Here is a 16139-nt window from a genome sequence, read left to right as displayed (position 1 = left end):
GAAATGCGGCCTTTGTAATCATTTTTAGTAGGAACTAAGATACAACTACATAAGAATTTCTTAATTGTAATGAAACTCTGAAGTAGAAGCGGTTTAACTTTTGTCTAGTTGCTGCTACATATACCCCACAGGGATGTCTCACCTGAGAATCGTGAACTTATATGGAAAAAAAATACATCTATCTTTTTCCTTCTAACTGAAATTCATCATTTTTTTCATTGATTAATTTTTTACCCTGCCCACAAAAATATTAACATTTATGATAACTGTCACCAGCAGCAATCACATGTATCCCATATCACATTTATAGTTGCTCAGATTTTTTTTTAAGAGTCAGGTTCTCTGTCACTCAGGCTGGAGTGCAGTGGCATGATCATAGCTCACTGCAGCCTAGAACTCCTGGGCTTAAGAAATCCTCCTGTCTCAGCCTCAAGCCTCCCAAGTAGCAGGGAATATAGGCATGCACCATAACTTGTGGCTACTGTTCAGGTATCTTTGAAATGTGTTTTACAGGCATTGCTACTTTAAAACTATGATAGTTTCTAGATCTATTACAAGAGCCTATTGTTTAATGAGTTAATAAAGAAACATACATATTTCCATATCTCATATTTTTAAAAATAAATTTGAAAATTACATTTCAACATGATTGGGGTCCTTTAACTTAGGACCCTTTTAAATTCTAAGTTAAAATGCCTTTTAACTTAGAATAATTATTATGGGAACGGGTCCATAGATTCACCAGACTGCTAAGGACAATGTAGTGGTCCATTTTTACATTCCTATAAAGAACAGCCTGAAACTGGGTAATTTATAAAGAAAGGTTTAATTGACTTACAGTTCTGCATAGCTGGGGAGGCCTCAGGAAACTTACAATCATGGCAGAAGGTGAAGAGGAATCAAAGACCTTCTTCAGGAAGAAAGAAAGAGAGGCCTAGTAAGAGCAGGGAAAACTGCCTCATTAAACAATCAGATCTCGTGAGAGCTCGCTCACTATCATGAGAACAGCGTGGGGGAAACCACCCCCATGATTCAGTCAGCTCTCACCCTGGTCTCTCCCTCAACACGTGGGGATTATAGGGATTACAATTCGAGATGAGACGTGGGTGGGGACACAGAGCCAAACCTTATCAAGGGGCATATAATAAAAAAGATTAAGGAAAAACTCTGGCCATAGAAGATCTGGTCAGACAAGATGCTTTTAATATGAGAATATTTTAAAATTTTAAATCTTTCGGTTCATACTAAAGACTGTTTTCAAGAATGACAGAGAGATATGATGTAATTTAAATGTTGCAGATAGTGTCCTCTGTGTGTCTGGGCTTTCCATACAAAAGTATAAATCTAAACCAATGATATTTGGAGACCTTTATCTAGTAAGCCTTATAAAAAAGGAGCCTTATGTACATTTGAATATTTAGGCACTACCATTAATGAATGATAGATTGTGTTCAGTTTTCAAACTGTTCCATGAAGGGAAAAGTTCTCATTTTTTGTGAAGTTATGTCTTAACATCTGTTTAAGAGTCTGTATCCTGTTCATTGAGTATCCTTCCTTATATCCATCCTCTATAACTGCCTTTCTTTAACAAAGCCGTCATCAGCATCCTGTCTTTTTCCCAAGGTTAAAAAGGCAGGAGGTATTAAAACAAAACTTATCCTGTTTTGAATTGTTAGTTACATCAGAAATTATGGATCTTTTCATCATTGTTTAGATTAGAGGATATTTTGAGGTAAGAGCAAATTTGTTTTACTAATCAGGATAGGAGAAATGACAGTCCTATAATTGCATAGTTTGGGGTAACCAGACAGTTCAGGTCAATTACAGATGAGGTGGCAAACAAAGGCTTTCTGGAGTGTTGTCAATTAGATTGTGTTATACAGCTGCAAATAAATACCTGAATATGCTGAAAGTGACAAATATTCACTTGCTTTAGTGTCCTTGGCCAATGTTCTGAGTCTCAAGGGAAAATTGCAAATTCATTTTTCTTTAGTGCATTTTAGACATTACATAAAGATCTGATAAATTTTAATTTAAAAGACCATTTACAAATGGTCTTTTTTATATTTTTAAAGCCCGATTTGCCTATAAGTAAGTTGATCTCACGCTATGAGGATATGTCTAACTGGAACTCTATAGAATCATTTTCTTAGCCAGCAACAGCTGTGCTGTTCTTTTCTAAATAGTAATAATGCTGTATATTGCACTTGTTTTTTATTGTTGAGGAGGGCTCCTGGTACCTTTATTGAGGTACTTTGAAAGCAGCCTGATTTCTTTTTTGGAATGCACAATAAAATAGAAGTAATTTAAATTTTAATATGCCTTCCTTATACCATTAATTAAAATGATTTATGTTTGGTTGCCTTCTTGAAATAGAGTGTGATGTTAGGTCTTACTGCTTTCATGGTGATGTTTTCCAACAGAGCATCTTTTACGAAATAGTATCAAACTCATCCTAGTCTCAGTTTATTTGCTTTGACAGAAGCACCTTTACTTAACTCCTGGCAGAATACACACTGTTCTTCTCAGTCCTCATTTAGCATTCTAAATTATATTTATTGTCCAGATTTCAGGCTACTTATTTACTTGTTCAAGGTAGAATTATTTAATCATTGATGAGTTTGTCAAGGAGGAAAAAAAAAACAGAGGATGAGATAACTTGAGTCATATTTTGGTCAGGATGTTGAAGGCTAGATGTTGAAGTTAGATACTTTGTGGGATTCAGAAAAGCGGGACCTCGCAAGCAATAACATAAGAACTATGTGTTTACGTGTGTCAAAAGAAAGGCATTTTACTTCCTCTCTGATCTTATCAAAAAGAAAAGGGAGAATGAAAGGAAGACCCCCATATATTTTAAACAAATTCTTGTAAATGCTAAGAATGTTTCTCTATTGTCTAGGTCCGTAGGCACCTAGATGACATTGCTGATAAATTGGGCATTTTTTTTTGTCACTGGCAAAAATCAGTTCCGAAATACTACTTGGTCTACACTCATTGTACAATATCTTTTTTTTAATCCAAGGCAATTCAATGTTGACAGTTCTTTTCACTCTTTTCTGAATATTGGAACATATGATTGCATCAAGCTGGCTGCAGGCTCCAGTGCTGACATTTTTTAGCGCAAAGAATGCCCATATCACTCGAACATTTGAAAAGTGTTAATGAGCAGATCAAAAGGACTGTTGCCTGAAGCAGCTAACTTTTTTTTTTTTTTTAAAGAAATCGGCTGTCTTCCAAACTGAAATCTTCATTCTAGCAGCTAAGTAGATGAGATGTAATCCTCCCTGATGATGATAATAACAAATGAAAAAAAAATTGGAGAAGAATCAAACTCTGCATATGGTTCATAAAGTGGTGAAAGTGTTTTCCAGAATCTTCAATACAGAGCTGAAGGATGCTAAGTGGAAAAAATTCTGGCAACTAGGCAATATTATGCCTTTTAAAATCTGCAAATTCTCATAAAATATGGTGCATATGAATACATTCTTTTCTGAAATGAATGTGTATTCTTGCACTATTTGATATAAGAATGGGATTCTCATGACTCTAGTTTTTAATGTATTTTTACTAACAGTAAATCTTTCTTTTCTCCTGAACTAGTTTTACTGAAATGTAGGAATGTCAGTTGAACACAGATTTTTGCCATTTTTGGCTTTTGAGCCAAATGGCTTCAGATTATTTTCACCCTTCTTTGTTACTCATGAGGTTGTGTGGCAGAGTGGAGAGAGGGAGCGTTTTGAAACATCACAAGAAAACCATTTTGTTTTTTGTCCCCAAATTTTTATGTGGGTGACATTGGGCATATTAGCTAAATGTTATATCTATATAAAATGGTGATAAACTCTATCTTACATAGTTATTAAAAGTTTTAAATATAACTATCTGTGTAATTATCTATCGTCTATCTATCCATTCATTCATCCATCCATCCACCCATCCATCCATCCATCCGTATATCCATCTGTCCATCCACCCATCCATCCATGCAAGTAAGTAAGAACTACTCAAAAGATCATAGGCTTTTTCTTCTGCACCCTTTCCCTTTGCAAACTAAACCTTATTTTAAAAAGATGTCATATGGCAGAAGTTGAATTCAGAGTTTGGAGATAGGTGGACTTGGTCCTCGGTTTGAATCCTATTTCTGTGTTTTCTCTTTGTATGTATTTGGGCGAGTTATTGAAGTTAGAGCTTTCCTCTCCTTATATTTAAAATGAGGATAAACATAGTGATTACACAGAGTTATTATGAAAATAAAAGAACTATAGAGACAGTGTATGTGGCATCTGGCAGCACCAATAAAGGGTGGTTCTTGTTAATAGTGTTAACAACACACAGATGAGCCTTAGCTCTGGTTCAGTTTCTGAAGGTGCTGTTATTTGTTGTGATGGTGGTTGTGTCTCTTAATTTACCAGATCAAAATTTGATTTAAGTAGAGCTTTGAGGGCTTTGTTTTCATTATTAACAATGTAGAAAATATACTTGTCAGGACTTTATTTCACTTTAAATTTATAATAAGTCATGAATTATTCACACAAAAGAATAATGGCATGCTACTGAAAAGAACTCTAATGTTCTTTTCTGGAATAAGGTGAATACAATTGCATATAGACATATGGCCATATTTAACCATAGAAAGGCACAGAGGCAAAAACCTGGTGGAAACATTGTAATATGTATTTTTTTATCATTTTATAAGATTGTCATTTTGACAAGGACTTACAGTTAATCCAATTTATTTCCCAGATGAAGAAACTTAGTATATTTCTATCTCCCCTTCTACTCTACAGTTGAGTTATCTGACTTTATTGATTGAGGAAAAAATTTAGTGCTTCATTTTCTTAGGGACTAGTAATACTTCGTTTCATGTAAATCTATCTGTTTATTATTTTTGTATATATTTCCTCAGTATTTTACTTACACATTTGGAAACCAGCTATAATTTTTTTGTGAACATTCTCAGTTCCATCAATTTCATTTTCAGTATATTTTTAGTACCTTCAGTACCTGCTGTGTGCAGAGCACTTTATTAGGCATGATGGCATGTGTAAATGTGGAGAAATCATTATTGCCATTAGGAAATTTGTAATTTTCAGTGATAATTTAAAAATGGCAAAATCAACATATAAACCCAAATTAATGAGGCATAGATGGTTCAACTGTGCAGCCACATATACTTTAAAAAGTTTTATGTCTTCTAGATGCAACAACAGGAAGTTGGTGGGCTACTCTGTGAAGGCTGGTTGGGATGTAACAGGAAAATGATCATTGTATTTGGGGGAAGCACCAGGATCATCAGGCTGGCTAGAGAGGAGGTGCATGCAGGGGGATGTTTGTAGGTACATGTTAGGCCTTAACTGTGGAGGGACTGACACCATGCTGAGGCATTTTAACAATGAGAACAGAAAAACTGGCTCATGTTTATGTGCTGCAAAAGGGGCTTTGATACTTTATCTTGCAGTTTGTATTAGATAAAGGATCTCCAGTGAAGAGAAGGAATGTAAAGATGTCTCCGATGATACTATGTGAGTTTGACAACAGTGGTCATATGGGGATTTTAAATTGAAATTCAGTTTTCCCATATCATTGTTAAACTGGATGCTGTATGGGATAATGAATATGACATTTTAAAAAAGGAAGAGTTATGGAGAGCGATGTTGAGTAATTCTCAGGAGGATGTAATACAGAAGAGGGTTGGGGATACTATTTATGTCCTCAGAAATTTATATAACAGTGCAAGATGTACATGTAATAAGAAGAGTAAATTTGAAGTCCTCACGATGAAATGAAAATGAGTTCAGATATATTATTCTCAGACTTAGTGGAATGGAAGGATGTACCTTGATCTTTTTCTAGTGAGAGAACTCCAGAGAGTAGTTTATGGAAATTCACAAAACTAAGAGTGGAAGCATTACTTGGAAGGCCTTTCCAAGAAAATTTAGTGATTTATTGATTCAAATTGTGAACACTGGGACTATTTATTCTTTTTTTTTTTTTTTTTTTTTTTTTTACCAGGAAATGGTGGATTAAGCTTCTGTTAGAAGAATATTGACCTGGCTACATAGGTTAAAATGGGGAATCAGTTGGAGATAGAGAAATAAGTTAGATGTCTAATTTAACTACAAGTAGAGCATTTAGTCATTGATGCAAAATGGCTATGGTAATTATAACCATCAATAAATTTTGTGAATATAATTAAAATTCTTAGAATGGGGTGGTGAGAAAAGATGGGGATGCGTCTCCTTTGAGCACCATTCATTTATTTCTAATGGCTCAGCCATACTTAAAATGTTATCAGTTCTAGAAACCACACTTTGAAATATTGATCAAATGAATATGTGCTTTAAAAATCCCAAAAAACAAACAAACAAAAACTGACCAAGATAACCAGATAACTCAGAACTATCTCATGAGAAATGTTTGATATATTTAGGTTCCAGATTGGTAGACTCAATAGATACACGGTAATTATCCTAGCATTCAAAAATAGGAACTGGTCTCCTCTGAAAGAAAGAGTGCGTGTGTGTGTGTGTGTGTGTGTATGTATGTGTGTGTGTGGTGTATTGCCAGACTCTAGGATCAAGATTAAAGACTGGAAACTACAGAGTGGGAAGTGCTTTGGCTTCATTTGGAGGAAAAACTTTCAAATGATGTGGGTTCCTTGCCAATGGACTGAATTGCTTTGTAAGGTAGTGGATTTCTCTTTATTGCAGTAATTCAAACATAGTTAGACTACAACTTGGTGGAACTTTTCAGAGTATTGAAGTTTTGATTGTGTATGCATTGGAGTTGTTGAAACAATGTTGTACTAGATACATTTAAGGTACAAAGAATCTTGAGAATATGCTTTTAGGAGTGACCGGGGAAGGTACTGAAAAGAATCCCTTCTGCCGGGCGCAATGGCTCAAGCCTGTAATCCCAGCACTTTGGGAGGCCGAGACGGGCCGATCACGAGGTCAGAAGATCGAGACCATCCTGGCTAACACGGTGAAACCCCGTCTCTACCAAAAAATACAAAAAACTAGCCGGGCGGGGTGGCGGGCGCCTGTAGTCCCAGCTACTCGGGAGGCTGAGGCAGGAGAATGGCGGGAACCCGGGAGGCGGAGCTTGCAGTGAGCTGAGATCCGGCCACTGCACTCCAGTCTGGGCCACAGAGTGAGACTCTGTCTCACAAAAAAAAAAAAAAAAAAAAAAAGAATCCCTTCTTCCCTTGTTCTTCCCTCTGCAGTCCATCTCCTTCCTTCCCTTTCTCCTTTGTCACTCTCTCAATTTGTTTCTTCCTCTCTTCTCTCCCTTTCTTCCTGCCCTTTTCCCTCTCTCCCTAATTTCCCTTTCTTCTTTCTTCCCTCTCTTTCTTTGTCCCTTCATCCCGCCTCTTCTCTCCCCTTCTCGCTTCTTTCCTTTTCCTCTCTTCTTAACTTTCCTTACTTCCTTGAAGGTCTAATTTGTGCTAGACATTCTATTAAATACTAGAAAGGTAGTGAGGAGCAAAGCAGACGTAACACCTGTTCCCATGAAACTTACTATTTCTTTGTAGATAAAATTAATAAACTTACTCTTTTTTTGGTAGATAAAATAATAAACTTGGATAAATTCTAGGAGAGAATAATGCATCTGTGCATATCAAGAGAATCATATATGCTTTGGGAAAATAGGGAGAATTCATCAGGGAGAAAGGAAGGTGGGGGATATTTCAAAGAATGTATTGGGCATGGAAATGGTTTGGTAAAGTCATTAGAAGGGAGAAAAGAGATTATGGATTATGCCAACTTTTTGAGGCTGCAACTGAAAAAAGTTATTCACTTGAAAGGAACAGGGAAGATTGGAAGGAGTGTTAGCTTTTAAATGAAGATGGTTAGGTTAGCTTTGATTTTGTTATAAAATGCTAGCAGATTTGGTTTTCATTAATTGTTTTGGACATGCAAGTTCATAGTCATATGACATGCTTTCTTTTTTTATAGAAGAAATATACTTGCAGTTGGATGAACTTATTTTGTTTTATTATTATATTATTTTAAATCTTAATTGTCTACTGGCATTTATTTCTGGGCTAATTATAAAAAGTCATAAAGTTTTATCTTTCACGATTACCAAAATCTACTGGAATTTTGTGATTATTGAAAAAATAAAATTGAATTAAATAAAAGAGTTAAATAGAAATAATGGCTTTTTTGTAACATTCAAAAGGAGATTCAGTCAAATTTAATTACTGTCTAGTTGTATCTGTATTTTTGTCATTATTGTCTGTGTATTTTTTCCCTGAGGTTTGAATCTAAACTAAAATTTAGATGAGGAGAATATTATACACACAGAAAATTATGGGTCAGTTCTCTAAACATTATCAATAACATCAGTAAAAACCCTTTCACTATGGAAAATGTCAAATATTTACAAAAATTAAATATTAAACAAAATTTAAAAAACTAAGATAATGAACTTCCCACTGAGTCCTAATCACTCAGCTTTAATGATTCTCAACTTATTGTCAGTTGTTTTTGTTTCAATTTTTAGTTTAGATTCAAGGGTACATGTACAGGTTTGTTACAGGGGTGAATTATGTGTTGCTGGTGTTTGGTGTACAAATGATTTCATCACCCTGGTAGTGAGCATAGTACCTGATGGGTACTCACCTTTCTACTAGGTCCTCACTTCAAGTAGGCCATGATGCCTATTGCTCCCATCTTTCTGTCCATTTGTACTCAATGTGCAGCTTCGACTTATAAGAAAGAACATGTGGTATTTGGTTTTCTGTTTCTGTGCTAATTCTCTGAGGATAATGGCCTCCAGCTGCATCCATGTTGCTGCCAATGATATGATTTCATTTTTTTAAAAAATAGCTGTTTAGTATTCAATGGCGCATCTGTATCACTTTTTTTTTTTTTTTTAGCCAGTCCGTCGTTGATGGGCATCTAGATTGATTCCATGTCTTTGCTATTGTGAATAGTGTTGTGATGAACATACAAGTGCCTGTGTCTTTGGTAGAATGATTTATATTCCTTTGGGAATATACCCAATAATGGGATTGCTGGATTAAATGTAGTTCTGCTTTAAGTTCTCTGAGAAATCTTCAAACTGCTTTCCACAATGGCTGAACTAATTTATATTCTCACTAGCAGTGTATAAACATTCCCCTTTCTCTACAGCCTTGCTAACGCCTGTTGTTTTTTTTTCCTTTTTAATAACAGCTATTCTGACTGGTGTGAAGTGGTATCTTGTTGTGGTTTTGATTTGCATTTCTCTAATGATTAGCAATATTGAGCATTTTTTAAATAAGCTTCTTGGCCATGTATATGTCTTCTTTTCAGAAGTGCCTGTTCGTGTCCCTTGCCCATTTTTTTTTAATGAGGTTGTTTGTTTTTTGCTTTTTGATTTAACTTCCTTACAGATTCTGGATATTAGACCTTTATTGGATGCATAGTTTCGAATATTTTCTCCCGTTCGGTAGATTATCTGTTTACTCTGTTGACACTTTCTTTTGCTCTGCAGAAGCTTTTCAGTTTAGTTAGGCCCTACTTATTTATTTTTGCTTTTGCTGCCATTGCTTTTGGAAACTTCATCATGAAATCTTTGCCAAAGCCTATGTCCAGAATGGTATTTCCTAGGTTTTCTTTTAGAGTTTTAGGTTTTATATTTAAGTCTTTAATTCATTTTGAGCTGGTTTTTATGTATAGTGAAAAGAAGGGGTTTAGTTTCGATCTTCCACATACAGCTAGCCAGTTATGCCAGAATCAGTTACTGAATAGGGAGTTCTTTCCCCATTGCTTGTTATTGTCAACTTTGTTGAAGATCAGATGGTTGTAGGTGTGTGGTTTTATTTCTGGGTTATCTAACCTTTTCTATTGGTCTGCAGGTCTGTTTTTGTACCAGTACCATGCTGCTTTGGTGTACTCTAGCCTTGTAGCATAGTTTGAAGACAGGTAGTGTGATGCCTCCTGCTTTTTTCTTTTTGCTTAGAATAGCTTTGGCTATTCAGGTTCTTTTCTGGTTCCATATGAATTTTATAATAGTTTTCTCTAATTCTCTGAAAAATGATGTTGATATTTTGATAGAAGTAGCATTGAATCTGTAAATTGCTTTGGTCAATATGGCTATTTTAACAATATTTATTCTTCCTATTCATCAGCATAGAATGCTTTTTCATTTGTTTTTGTTATCTCTGATTAGTTTCAGCAGAGTTTTGTAATTCTCATTGATAGATCTTTTGCCTCCCTGGTTAGCTGTATTCCAAGGTTTTTTTAAATTTTTCTTTTTTTGACTGTTGTAATTGAATTCTTGATTTGGCTCTAAGCATGGACATTATTGATGTACATCTATACTACTGATTTTTGTACATTTGATTTGTATTCTGAAAGGTTAGTGAAGTTGTTTATCAGGTTCAGGAACTTTTTGAAATAATATTTAGGTTTTTCTAAATATTGAATCATATTATCAGTGAAGAGGGATAATTTTGACTTCTTATTTTCCTATTTGGATGCCTTTTATTTCTTTCTGTTACCTGATTTCTCTGGCTAGGATTTCCAGGACTACACTGAATAGAAGTGGTGAGAGTGGGCATCCTTGTCTTATTCTATTTCTTAAGAGAAATGCTTCCATCTTTTGCCTGTTTAATAATAATGTTGACTTTGGGTTTATCATAGATGGTTCTTACTATTTTGAGGTATGTTATTTGATGCTTAGTTTGTTGAGAATTTTAACATGAAGGGATGTGGAATTTTATTGAAAGTCTTTTCTGAGTCTATTGAGATGATCATGTGGCTTTTGTTTTTAGTTCTGTTCGTGTGATGAATCATATTTATTGATTTACATGTGTTGAGCCAACTTTGCATCCCAGGGATAAAGCCTGTTGGATCATGGTGGATTAACTTTTTGATACACTGCTGGATTTGGTTTGCTAGTATTTTGTTGAGGACTTTTGTGTCTATGTTCATCAGGCATATAGGTCTGAAGTTTTCTTTTTTCATTATCTCTCTGACAGTTTTTGGTATCAGAATGTTGTTAGCCTTATAGAGTGAGTTATGGAGGTGTCCCTTCTCCTCAATTTTTTGGAATAGTTTCAGTAGGATTGGTACCAGGCCTTCTCTATGTGTCTGGTAGAATTCAGCCACGAATCTGTCCTGTTAGGGCATTTTCTGGATTTTTAAAATTACCGATCAAGTTTCAGAACTTGTAATTGGTCTGTTCAGGATAAATATTTCTTTGTTATTCAATAATCAGAAGTGTATGGTTTTAGGAATTTACCCATTTTTTTTCTAGATTTTTTAGTTTGTGTGCATAAAGGTATTCATAATAGTGTTTGAGAGTTCTTGTATTTCTGTGGGATCTGTAATGTCCCCTTTGTCATTTCTGATTATGCTTATTTGGATCTTCTCTTTTTTCTTTATTGATCTAGTTAGTGGTTTATCAATCTTATTTTTTGAAAGAATCAAATTTTGATTTTGCTGATCTTTTTTACAGATTTCATATCTTAGTTTCCTTCAGTTCAGCTCTGATTTTGGTTTTCTTTTCTTCTGCTAGCTTTGGGGTTGGTTTACTCATGGTTTCCTAGTTCCTCTAGGTGTGATGTTAGCTTGTTAATTTGAGATCTTTCTAACTTCTTCATGTAGGCATTTAACACCATAAACTTTTCTCTGAAAACTGCTTTAGCTGTGTCCCAGAGATTCTGGGATGTTGAATCTTTGTTTTCATTGATTTCAAAGAATTTTAAAATTTCTCCCTTAATTTCACTCTTTGCCTGAAAGTCATTTAGGAGCAAGTTTGTTTAATTTCTCTGTAATTGTATGGTTTTGAGAACTCTTCTTGGTATTGATTTCTATTTCTATTGTACTGTGTTCTGAGAGTGTGATTGGTATGATTTTGTTGTTTTTAAGTTTGTTGAGAATTGCTTCACAGCCAAGCATGTGGTCGATCTTATAATATGTGCCATACGCAGATGAGAAGAATGTATATTTTGTTGTTGGGTATTCTGTTGGTGTCTGTTAAGTCCATTTGGTTAAATGTTGAGGTTAGGTCTCGAATATCTTTGTTAGTTTTCTGCTTCAGTGATCTGTCCAATACTGTCAGTGGAGTGTTGAAGTCTCCCATTATTATTGTGTGGTTATCTAAGCTTCTTCATAGGTCTCTAAGAACTTGTTTTATGAATCTGAGATCTCCAATTTGGGAGTGTATGTTAGGAGAGTTAAGTCTTCTTGTTGACTGGAAACTTTTATCATTAAACAATGCCGTTCTTTGTCCTTTTTGATCATTGCTGATTTAAAGTCTGTATTGTCTGAAATACGAATTGCAACCCCTCTTACTTTTTTGTTGTTGTTGTTTTCTGTTTGCTTGAAAGATCTTTCTCTATTCCTTTCCTTTCAGCATATATATGTGTAATTTATGTGAGATGAGTTTCTTGAATATAGCATATAGTTGGGTTTTGCTTCTTTATCCAACTTGCCACTCTGTACCTTTTATGTTGGACACTTAACCCATTTATCTTCAAGGTCAATATTGATATGTGAGGATTTGATCTTGTCATGTTGTTAGCTAGTTTTTATATAGACTTGATTATATAATTGTTTATAGTGCCAATGTGATATGTACTTAAGTGTGTTTTTGTAGTGGCAGGTCTTACATTTCCATGTTTAGTGCTCCCTTTAAGACCTCTTATAAACATATTTGATAATAATGGATTCCGTTAGAATTTTCTTGTTTGAAAAGGATTTTATTTCCCCTTCACTTAGGAAGCTTAGTTTGGTTGGATTTGAAATTCTTGGTTGAAGTTTCTTTTCTTTCAAGTTGCTGAATATAGGCCCCCAATCTCTTTTGATTTGTAAACTTTCTGCTGAGAGGTTCACTGTTGGCCTGATGGAATTCCCTTTGTACTTAACCTGGCCCTTCTCTGTAACTGCCTTTAACATTTCTTTTCCTTTGTGTTGAACTTGGAGAATCTGATGACTAGATATCTTATCTTTCCCAGTATATTTTAAAGAGTCTCTGAAATTCCTGAATATGCATGCCTACCTGTGTAGTGAGGTTGGGGAAATTCCTGTGGACAATACCTCAGATATATTTTCCAAGTTGCTTGTTCTCTATCTCTTTCAGAAATGCCAGTGAGTCATAGGTTTGATCTCATCACATAATCCCATATTTCCTGGAGGTTTGTTTTCTCATTTTAAAAAATTCTTAATTTTTTTTCTGGCTGCATTGATTCAAAGGAGCAGTCTTTGAGTTTTCAGATTCTTTCCCAGCTTGGTCTATTTTGTTATTAATGCTTCCAATTGCGTTATAAAAGTCCTATAGCAAATTTTTAATTTTCAGAAGTTCATTTTTTTTTATTTTTTCATAAAATGACTATGTCATTTTCCAGTTCTTGGATCATTTTATTAGTTTCCTTGGATTGGGTTCCAGTCTTCTTCTGTATCTCACTGGGCTTCCTTGCCATCCAGATTCTGATTCTGTATCTGTCATTTCAGACATTTCAATCTGGTTAAGAACCATTTCTGGGAAGTTATTGAGGTAGTATGTGGAGGTAAGAAGACACTCTGGCTTTTAGAGTTGCCAGAATTCTTGTGCTGGTTCTTTCTCATCTGTGTTCGCTGATTTTGCTTTACTTTTTGAAATTGCTGTCCTTTGGATGAAGCTATTTGCTTTTATATTCTTTGATGTTTTGAGGGTTTGAAGGCAGTATAAGTTGTATTTAGTTGATTGACTTCATTTCTGGATGCTTTCAGGAGGCCAAGGCTCAGCTTAGCACTCCTGAGCTTCATGCCAATGCTTGGGGGACTGGGACTGGGCATGTGGCTTTGTTCTTTGACCTCTCGAGGTCAAGCACTTTCTGCACTGGAAGAGCTGAGATGTTCCCAGACTGCTGGCAAAACACTCTGATGGGGGCTGTTGGCAAAAGTGCTCCAGTGGTGGGGGCAGAGTACCACCGGAGAATGCCTTGAAGGAGGAGGTCACCAGAGAGTGCACACTAGTGGGGTGATGGTGTGAGATGCACACAAGTGAGAACCAACAGGGCAGCGGGGAACCACTGTGTGTGTGCAGCGGTGGAACATAATTGTCAATCTTACTTCACCTGTATCTGTATCCAATTCCCAACGCCCAAATTATTTTGATGAAAATATCAAAATCATATCATTTCACCTGGAAATATTTGTGCATACCTTTAAAAGACAAGCAGTCTTTAAATATATATCCATGATCATAGTAACATACTACACATTAAAAATAATTCTTTGATGAGGAAAAAATGGAACCACATTTTCAAAGTTGCTATTGTTTTAAACCTTTGAAAATTTAACAGCATAGTTGAAACATTTGACATCAGATGACATCAAGCTGGAATATTTTCAGTTTTGCCTCTTAGTATAGAGACTTTGATGTGTACCTGAAGTGGCTGAAGCCATTGACACTTGGTCAAAGATTTTTCCATCATGATGGTGTGAATATCCAGATAGCCCAATACCAGTAAAGTTCATTTCAACTTAAGCCTTAGGCTCCATTTTATTCACAAGAAGAATTAACTGTATTGGGGGCTGAGGCAGGTGGATCACCTGAGGTCAGGAATTCGAGACCAGCCTGGCCAACATGGTGAAACCCCGTCTTTACCAAAAATACAAAAAAATTAGCCAGACTTGATGGTGGGTGATAATCCCACCTACTCCAGATGCTGAGACAGGTCAGATGCTGACTCCAGATAATCCCAGCTACTCCAGATGCTGAGACAGGAGAATCGCTTGAACCCAGGAGGTGGAGGTTGCAGTGAGCTGAGGTCACACCATTGCACTCCAGCCTGGGCAACAAGAGTGAAACTCCATCTCAAAAAAAAAAAAAGAATTAACTGTAAAAGATTTCATGAGTAACGCATCACAAGAAAGGAGTCTTGGCCAGGAAGTTGATTTGTTACAAGTAGCCTCAAGCAACAGTTTGTATCCTTACAGGCTGTTAGGAGACTCTCAGTTGGCGTCTCATTGTGGTCAGGTGCCAGTTTGGCTGGAGTCATCTGGAAGCTCGGTGTGCCTGGGTGTCCAAGATGGACTTTTCTCTTATATGTCCCATATCTCTTCTCGAATGGCTGAAATAGCTGGGGATCAGCTGGTGTCTCCCTGTCACCACCCAGCCTAGATTGGTTTGGGTTTCCTCACAGCTTGATGGTCTTGGGGTGGATTTCTGACCTGACAGCAGTGTTCCTCAACAGTGAGTGTTCCATGGATGTCAGGGAAACTTAAGTTGTTCTGACCTGGCCTCAGAAGTCACATAATACCGTTTCTACCTTTTTCTGTTGGCCGAAAGCTAGTTATAGGCAATCCAAGATTCAAAGAGAGGGACATAAATATTGGGTGGCAAGGTTCATTGGGGGACTTCTTTGCACCTACCACAGTATTTTATGAATCTTATTATTTTTACACATCTTTACTATTTCCCCCCATGCCATAGAAATTTTTATATTTGATTTTTTTTGACAGGTTATCAAGGATCCTCCACCACCACCACCCCCTGCACCAAAAGAGGTGAGTGAGTGCCTAAAAAACTGATATGGCTGTTTATTTTTTTCCCATATGCAGACACCTTATGCAAATTCGATTAATTTTGTCTGTTAGATAACTATGATACCTATGTACTGACTTTTTAATTTATAAAAATCAGTGGTTATTTTTCATCCTCTTATGATTTATTTCATATGCTAGAGGAATGGAACCTTCATACATTGCTAGATATAAACTGACCATTGGAATCAATAGTATGTAAAGATTTAATATACTTTTTATACTACTATATCAATAATTCTGATGTCACTTAGGTTATTTACAGAAAAGATCCAAGCTGACAGTTGAAAGATCCTATTACTTTCTTCAAAATTCTTGGTGCTTTTATGTTATTCTGTTAGCCAGAATCATGTTAGGAACATGAAATAAGGAATGTGCAGGTATCGAATATTTTCAAAGTTTCTCAACTGCCTATCTTTTCAGTTCAAATTTCATAGAGTCCAAACCTACACATACATTGATGTTTTAATGACTGTTAAAATGCTGTCCTAATTTTAATATTTTATCTTTCTAAATATGAAGTGATGAAAGATTTGAAATACCAAATGATTCCCATAGTTAAAGAGCAACTTCTAGTTACCTAGGGATGATGTAAGAGAGATTCCTAACATTTGA

At 35.7% G+C, this 16139-nt stretch overlaps 1 protein-coding gene across 1 annotated transcript in view; it reads left to right on the top strand.

Moving 5' to 3' along the window:
- ANTXR2 (ANTXR cell adhesion molecule 2) overlaps positions 1–16139 on the top strand; it is a 153830-nt gene that overhangs the window by 71012 nt on the left and 66679 nt on the right. The window contains exon 13 of the mRNA XM_007999005.3: positions 15444–15488. Coding sequence (XP_007997196.3) covers positions 15444–15488 — 45 coding nt within the window. The remainder of the gene's footprint in view (positions 1–15443; positions 15489–16139) is intronic.

Source organism: Chlorocebus sabaeus, chromosome 7 (assembly GCF_047675955.1).
Source record: "Chlorocebus sabaeus isolate Y175 chromosome 7, mChlSab1.0.hap1, whole genome shotgun sequence".
Lineage (NCBI taxonomy): Eukaryota > Metazoa > Chordata > Mammalia > Primates > Cercopithecidae > Chlorocebus > Chlorocebus sabaeus.
This window is presented reverse-complemented; position numbering and strand designations above follow the sequence as displayed.